The following is an 8,138-nucleotide window of genomic DNA, read 5'->3' as shown; positions in this document are numbered from 1 at the left end:
AATTTCTTTTTATTAAAATAATAAACATACCAGCAGCGGCAACTGGTCCCAATGGCTCAGGGAGGGCTCATTGCAATGTTTATAAATTCTACAGCTCTGAACACTCTGACATCCTCTCACTGATACAGTATAGTCGTTGAGGAAACACCTGTCGAAGTATCAAGCCCTCCCAGTCCCAGTGCCTGCAGCCGCCATGGCACGTTCCTAGGCATGTTTCCTAAAATATTCAAACGTCTTTTGACACTAAGTTCAAGCAATACTTTTATTACAAAAAATGACAATCACAGTAAGACAGTCACGAATACTGCATGTGTTCACAAAACATCTCCATACATTAGTTGTCCAGTACAGAAATTGTAGCAAAATATATTCCATGATAAAAAACTTAGTATAATATAAAAAACATCTCCTCTAGCACTAATCTCCCTGTTAGCAGTGCGTTCTGTCCCCCGTAAAGCGACGTATTAAATGCAGGCTGGGATGGTGATGTCAGCGGTTCAGTGTCACAGTCTACTCGAATGTCTCTTTCTGGACAGCAGCTGCCGGTGGAAACTGTGAACTACGATGATGAAGTAACTGTTCGCTGCTGTAAAAGGAAAACAGAGAACTAAATTAGAGCAAATATTGTTTGGGAAATTAGACTAGAATAGATTTATTTTGAGTAGAAAAATTAACGCTCTCTTTAGAATAACCATAATACAAGTTTTCGAAAACAACATTTAGGGTACATGAAAATAATTGAAAGAAACATTTTTATACAGATTGTAGATAATTCTTTGTTCTCTGTGTCTTAAGCTATTATAGTGAAATTCTGAAGAGGGTTGAGGTATTATTTTGATAAGATAGCAAGGCACATTTTATGAATAAGACACAAACCAATATCTCGGCCAAGTGCATCATTCTGTACGATAAAATATATTTTCACACCACCGTATATAGTGACAATGCACAGGGAGACATTTGGCGTCATTCCATGTCCTTTTGTGTGACTGAATCGCATTCAGCCGCGAAATTCTTAATGAATAGGGTGGAATCGCAAAAAGAAGGAAATGATTTTAACAGTGAACTTGGTTGAAGAAAACAGGGTATACAAGTCTTAATGACGGGAAGTTGAAACCGCAACAAAAAGAAACAAGAAAAGAATAAGGTATTAGCTGATGAGAGAGATAAAATGTTCGATGAATAGAAGACGAGACTCTCCCTCAAGGCGTTTAAAACATTCGTGAAGATATGTTAAAAGTCAGCCCTTTGTTCCACAAGGGGCGGTCCCCAGATAACGTCGACAATAGAAGTTAACTCCGCGTACTGAGATGGTTTCGTGTTCGTATTGCCAGTCTAGAGAAAAGTTATAAAGTCCACGGTAATGAAAGATTATGGTATTCGTATTTCAGGGAAAAGGATATTTCCTCTTCTGTTCCATTGGATGTTATTTTGGTTTGTTTTGTTTGTCGTTTTTCGTACTTTCTGTTTTTATTTTGTTTGTGTCCTTTTCTGTTCCGATTTGTTTATTTTGTTTTGTTTACTTTTTTGGTTGATTGATTTTGGTTTGCTTTGTTCATTACTTATATTGTATCAGTTTTGTTTTGATTGAATTTGTTTATTTTTAGTTTCTTGATCTGATGATTGGGTTTGCTTTGTTCATTATTATTTTGTATCAGTTTTGTTTTGATTGGGTTTGTTTATTTTTAGTTTCTTGGTTTGGTGATTGGATTTGGTTTTTTCCCTATTTATTTTGTCAGTTTTTTGACTAGATTTGTTTATCATTTGTTTTGTTTATGTATTAGGTTTGATTGGGTTTGGTTTGTCCATGGTTTGGTTTGGTTACTTTCCTGGTTTGCGTTTGGTCTACACATTGATTATTTTGATTGGAGTTGCTTTGTTCATAATTTCGTGTCTTTTTTTGTTTGTATTGGATTTGTTTGCTGTGTTATGTTTTTCTTCTCAATGGGTTTACTTTGTTATTTATTTGGCAGTTCAGTTTATTTGTTCAGTTTCTTTTTGTTTATTGTATTTGTTTCCACTCTATTATATTAAGTTTTTATAAGAAATACAATCGTATGTAAATGTTGCACAGTAGCAATTTCTTTGGCGTTATTTAAGAAATCCTTGAAGAGAAGTAAAAGCCTGTTGTAAGTTTTTAATTAATCAAGTATCTCCCATGACCTCGTAGAGGTTTATGTGCACTCCACCGTTATTATCATTGCAACAGATACTGGCTGATTACACCCTCCCATTCCTTAAATCTACCTTATCTAACAGCAGGGCCTCTCAGACTGCATGCACGGGTGCACTGCGCGGCGCAAGGTGCATACGACGACTTCGCTAGGTTGACCAGAGTCCAGATCCCCCGCTCCTCAATTTCGAGCAATTGCTTGCTGTCTCTCTCTTTCTGTTCGCCTGTCTCGCTCGCTCTGCAGGGCTCGCCATCCGAGCCGAGTTGAGGCGAGCTTAGCCGAAATGAAATGGCGTACGGCTTTTAGTGCCGGGATGTGTCCGAGGACTTCGGCTCGCCAGGTGCAGGTCTTTTGATTTGACTCCCGTAGGCGACCTGCGCGTCGTGATGAGGACGAAATGATGAACACGACATATACATCCATTCCACGTGCTAGGGTAATTAAGCAATTAGGGTTAAAATGTCTGACCCTGCACGGAATCGAACCCGGGACTCCTGTGACCAAAGGCCAGCACGCTAACCATTTAGCCGTGGAGCCGGACGAGCTTAGCCGAGTCACCTCAAAACAAAACGCTGGTCCGAACCGAGCCGAGTTGGACCGATGCACGGTGCACAGAACCTCTGCACCTCGATTTGCACGCGTGTGGTTTTGGGCGTTTGAGAGGCCCTGTCTTACATAAACATTCAGTCTTTTGAAATAGAAAGGAAGTCATGTTTGCTCTTGCAAATGTATGACACAGTGCAAGGTCATTGTGTGTATATTGAAAGATCTACCTTGGAGGCATTAAGGGAACATCTAACATTGTAGTTAGAACGGAGAAGGTTTACACATACCTAATGTTACGGCGGCAACGATCAGCAGCAGAATTCCAATGGCTAAGAACTTGTGGATGAAGGCCAAGGTGAAGAGTGTGATGTAGATGGCGGACGTTGCTATCAGTGACAGGATGGAGTACACGATCCATGGTTTTACCTGTCGAGCATTTTCCTGGAAACAACAAACAAAATGGGTCAAACTCAAAGATATATAATAGAATTACATATTCTTCTTCAAAAATGTTTATCACTAGACCCCGGATGTTTAGAATGTAAGAAGGGAGAAACAAGTATGCGCTATCGCGAACAACAGTTCTGCTATGATTTCCATAATCCTCCCCCCCCCCCCCAGGCTTAATACAGCGCCTAGAGTTATGTTACTCTCGCTACATTACTGAAGAGCGGGCTGGACACCACTTCCCACGAGCCAAATTTGTTTACTTATTACTGGCTAAACACCCGGGCTCTAGGTTTCATTAGGTAACTCAAAGGTTCTTGTCCAGATTGTGAAATTTTGATTTTTGTATTCATCATAATCATGCAGATAGTTTTTTGATTGAAGTTAGTTATTACTGGGGCGTGATGGGCAAATGATCCTCAACAAATAGGTCTCCTACATGCTTTTCTATATTTCATGTCAGTTGACTGTATTGATTTTATTTCTGTCGTGCTCGGTAGCTCAGACGGTCGAAACGCTGACAGTCTGAACTCAAGTCGACGGGTTCGATCCCGGATCGATTCGGTAGTACTTAAAGACGCGCAAATACGTCACCTTCGTGTCGGTAGATTTACCAGTACCTACCATGATTTTCGTGAATTATTATCGAGGGAAATGTCGGAAGTACAAGATGGTTTCCGAAGAGGTCTAGGTACTAGAGACATATACTTCGTTGATAACTCAAAATCATTCGATACTTCGTTGATAACTCAAAATCCTTCGATGTGACTGAATATGGCAATCTATGGTGGTGCTTGAAAGAAATGGAAAACACCAGCCCGCATCATCAGATTAATCAGATCGCTTTACAGCAATTAAGAAGCAACAGCTAGAACACCACATGGGGACACGGATAGGTTCAGAGGAACACCTCACGGTTGTATCTCGTCACTTTCACTTTTTAAGATGTACGCAGCAGCTATCATGAGGAAGGCTGGTCTGGATGAGTCTGGGATTGGTGTAAAAAATTTCGGCAAAAATATTAACCTCTGTTATGCTGATGATACCACCCTTTTGGCAGAAGGTAAGGAAGACGTACCTTATTTGGTGCAGAAGGCGAGGGAGGAAGGCAAGAAGGCTGGGTTGTTTTTTGAACATCAAAAAGACAAAGATCTTGGTGACGGCAGAAAACCCGGATATAAAGATTAAAATCAACAACTAGGAAATTGACGTAGTCAATGATTTTATCTCCCTTGGCTCTGAAATTGATCTAGAAGGCGACTGTTGCCACGAAATCGAATAAAACTGGGGAAAGGAGAGGTACTAGTGAGCGCCATACTCTTCCCCATGTCACCTACGGATGCGAAACATGGACGCTAAAGAAATCCAACAGGGAAGGGTCGATGCTTTCGAGCTTTGGTGTTGGCGACGTATGCTGAGAACACCATCGTCCGTCAGAATCAGTAATAAGAGCATCGTAAACTACCTGAAGCTAAAAATCTCCCTCGAAGGCATGGTAGAGAGGTGGCGTCTATCTTACTTTGGCCACATAATGGAAAAGGATGCCATGTTAGAAATGATGGGTGGCAAGAGAACTGAACGGCCAATATTGCGTTGGTTGGATGAAATCAAACGCGATGCCGGAAGCTGCAAGAAGAAGAGCTGAATGGCGACACATGATAGATTAAAGACGGATAGCTGTACAGGAAACATTATATTAAAAATGTAGGTAATAAGGAGGAATGTCTGGCCCATGATTGAAAAAAATTATGGCACGTAAAATTTGTCTCATAAAAGCGTAAAAGTATTTAGTGGGACATAGCAAAAAGTAATTTATATCTGATGTGATGGATGATTTTCTATTGTTTTTGTCACCTGTCCAAACTAATTTCCCTGTTTATCACAGGGCAACGAGCTGAAAAAATGCAACTTATTACTTTAACTCTGTGAAATCTATTAATGACTTTTCTTTCAAGCGTCCAAATGTGCTCTTTTATCCCAAAGATTATTAACTAAAAGAACTGATCCAAAAATTACGTGCTCATACGTCTGTGGATTTATTTCTTTAAGGTCAAATTAATTAGCGAACTATGTACGTGTTGTAGAGCGGACGAACTCTGCACGTGACCAGAGACTGCCCTCATCTAAGCGCAGTTGACCTCTTGGCTGATTGTGAGGTCTTACGGAGCCTTAGATAAGCTCAACATCACATGACGGCTACTCGAGGATGCAGCATTATTATACCATTAACTAATTTACTGCTCTGCCGGCTCCAACGCCAAGCAGCGGGAATACACGAGCTAGGAAGCCTACAAACAAGCAATGCGGTTCGATGCTAGCTGAAAGAAACTGCAGACCTTTCCTAAGAGCAACAGGATAATGCGCTGCTGCCTTACAAAACGTCGCGCTATTCTCCACTCCATGTGCCTGCAGCAGTAATAATAACCCAAGATATCTATAACAAAAAATGCATCTCCAAGCACACAAAAATTAGTTACTACAATAAGTCATTGAACTAGAATGTCTTTATAAATCAGAAAATCAGCAGACATTGAAAACATGGAGAAAATGGAACCCAAAATCGTAAGAAAATGATTGGCTAAAAACTCACCCAACTTAGAGGCAGACACGAAATCTAGCAATACACAAATATTCAGTTACACTAGGAAACACTTCAAAAACTAGTAAAATATTTTGTAACTGGCGTTGCATAGATTAAAGACGGACAGTTGTACAGAAAACATCCTGTAAAATGAAGATAATAAGGAGGAATGGCTGGTCCATGATTCAAAGGCGGACATATTAAAACAATGCATCCAGACAAAAACAGGAGTAAAGCCAAAACATACACAATGAAATGGATTGGCAATATCGAAACCGATTTGAAACAAGGAGGAATTACACCAGCAAATGTCCAGAACAGGGTAATCTTCAGATCCATAATTTACAAATGGCAAGTTTACTAAGAGGAAAGACCAGAGAAGAAGACTGGAACAACCTGGTGTTAAGACAGAAAGGAATCGCTCAGTAAAAGAATGAAAGAAATATGGGGACAAAGGATGTCAAATGCACGCCTGTAAGTACTTTGCGTAGTCCTAATGGGCTTATTGGCATATAATAATATCTCGTTTGAATATTATGTGGCTGAGCTGCGTAGTTCAGATGCGAGAGTGCTGGCTGACTGAACTCAAGTAGAAGGGTTTGATTTCGGCGATTTGGTCCTTTCTTGACTACTGCTGCTTGGTATCGTGTGTCGTAAGCTACTTGACAGGTTCATTTACCAGGATTTTGTGTTTCAAATACGTACAAACTGACATAACGGTCCCGCTCGTCAACGTATCTCGTTATATCACTATTTACCGAAGTAGAAATCGATTTCCATTTTGTTTCCGAGTCGAGAGCTGATAACAATGGTGAAGTACACTCGAGAATTAAGATAAGATTTCGATTTCTGTGCCGCATGTAAATGTGACTGACAGACGCAACCTGCGCAGATGGAGTCGTCTTTTGAAAGTGAGTCACTCGGAGTTCTACATATAAACAGAAGAATGAGGACGATGTAATTGTGGAACCACTGTTTATAAATTCCATATGTATATACTTCACAGAATTTTGTAATAGCAAGAAACTAAATAGCCTCGAGTGTTCACTTGTTATAAATAAATGCGTATTACACCGAGCAGAGTGGCCGGGCTATGGATCCAGGCTCTGCATTCGGGAGAAGAGTGAGTTCGAACACCACCGTTGGCAGTCCTCGTAATGGTTCTCCGTGGTTTGCTATTTTCACTTCCATGGAAATGCCGGGAGGGTTCCTGTTCACATCCGATTCCTTCCACCTTCTTACCCAATTTAATTCACAACAAGTCATTTCATTCTAATTAGCTCCTCAGGTGAGGATGCGTCAGGAAGGGCATCCGGTGGTAAAAAACAAGCCATATAATTTCATCTCACCTCATCGACGACCCCGTCGCAGTAAAGTAGATAAAATAGATAAGAAATATCGTATGCTTTTGATTCTCAAATAACCGGGCGAGTTGGCCGTGCGCGTAGAGGCGCGCGGCTGTGAGCTTGCATCCGGGAGATAGGGGGTTCGAATCCCACTGTCGGCAGCCCTGAAGATGGTTTTCCGTGGTTTCCCATTTTCACACCAGGCAAATGCTGGGGCTGTACCTTAATTAAGGCCACGGCCGCTTCCTTCCAACTCCTCGGCCATTCCTATCCCATCGTCGCCATAAAACCTATCTGTGTCGGTGCGACGTAAAACCTCTAGCAAAAAAAAAAAAAAAAAGATTCGCAAATAACATTGTGACTGTCCAGATAAATGTTTCGCTCATACGAAGTTCAGTTAAAATATGTAACTTTTAGATAAAATAGTTCAAATATGGCCTCATTTCAAGCTAATGATGTGTTCGTCATCCGGGTTGTATTGGATAGAAAGGATGAAAAGCCCACATTGAACGACGAGATAACACAATACTGTACATAGGTCAGGGATGCTACAATCAATGTAACTGTGTGATTGACCTGTGTAGTAGTGTTGGACTTTTTGTCTGATGGCTCAGCTACACTACGAGCATCGTAACAAAATTGTACAGTACTCGTTCACAACATAACTGTTGCCGGGATGAGTGGCTCAGACGGTTATGGCGCTGGCCTTCTAACCCCAACTTGGCAGGTTCGATCCTGGCTCAGTCCGGTGGTATTTGAAGGTGCTCAAATACGACAGCCTCGTGTCGGTAGATTTACTGGCACGTAAAAGAACTCCTGCCGGACTAAATTCCGACACCTCGGCGTCTCCGAAGACCGTAAAAGTAGTTAGTGGGACATAAAGCAAATAACATTATTATTATTAACATAACTGTTATGAGTATTTCCTATCTCCACACGGAAAATCTCACAAAACCATTAAACTTACAGTGAGAATTGAAATTAAAGTAAAGTTCAGAATGGGCCTCGAACCAGAATCCATTGCTCTCCCTGCGGATGGTTTTG

The 8,138-nt window shown here is 40.9% G+C and overlaps 1 protein-coding gene across 1 annotated transcript in view; it reads right to left on the bottom strand.

Annotated features, from left to right (window-relative positions):
• Nucleotides 1-248: 248 nt before the first annotated feature.
• Nucleotides 249-8,138, bottom strand: part of LOC136883235 (uncharacterized) — a 52,608-nt gene continuing 44,718 nt past the window's right edge. The window contains exons 5-6 of the mRNA XM_067155438.2: nt 3,008-3,161; nt 249-586 (exon numbers count right to left, since the gene is read on the bottom strand). Coding sequence (XP_067011539.1) covers nt 504-586; nt 3,008-3,161 — 237 coding nt within the window. The 3' untranslated portion in view covers nt 249-503. The remainder of the gene's footprint in view (nt 587-3,007; nt 3,162-8,138) is intronic.

The sequence above is a fragment of the Anabrus simplex genome, chromosome 11 (assembly GCF_040414725.1).
Source record: "Anabrus simplex isolate iqAnaSimp1 chromosome 11, ASM4041472v1, whole genome shotgun sequence".
Taxonomy (NCBI): domain Eukaryota; kingdom Metazoa; phylum Arthropoda; class Insecta; order Orthoptera; family Tettigoniidae; genus Anabrus; species Anabrus simplex.
The sequence above is the reverse complement of the archived record's forward strand: the minus strand, read 5'-3'. Positions and strand labels throughout refer to the sequence as shown.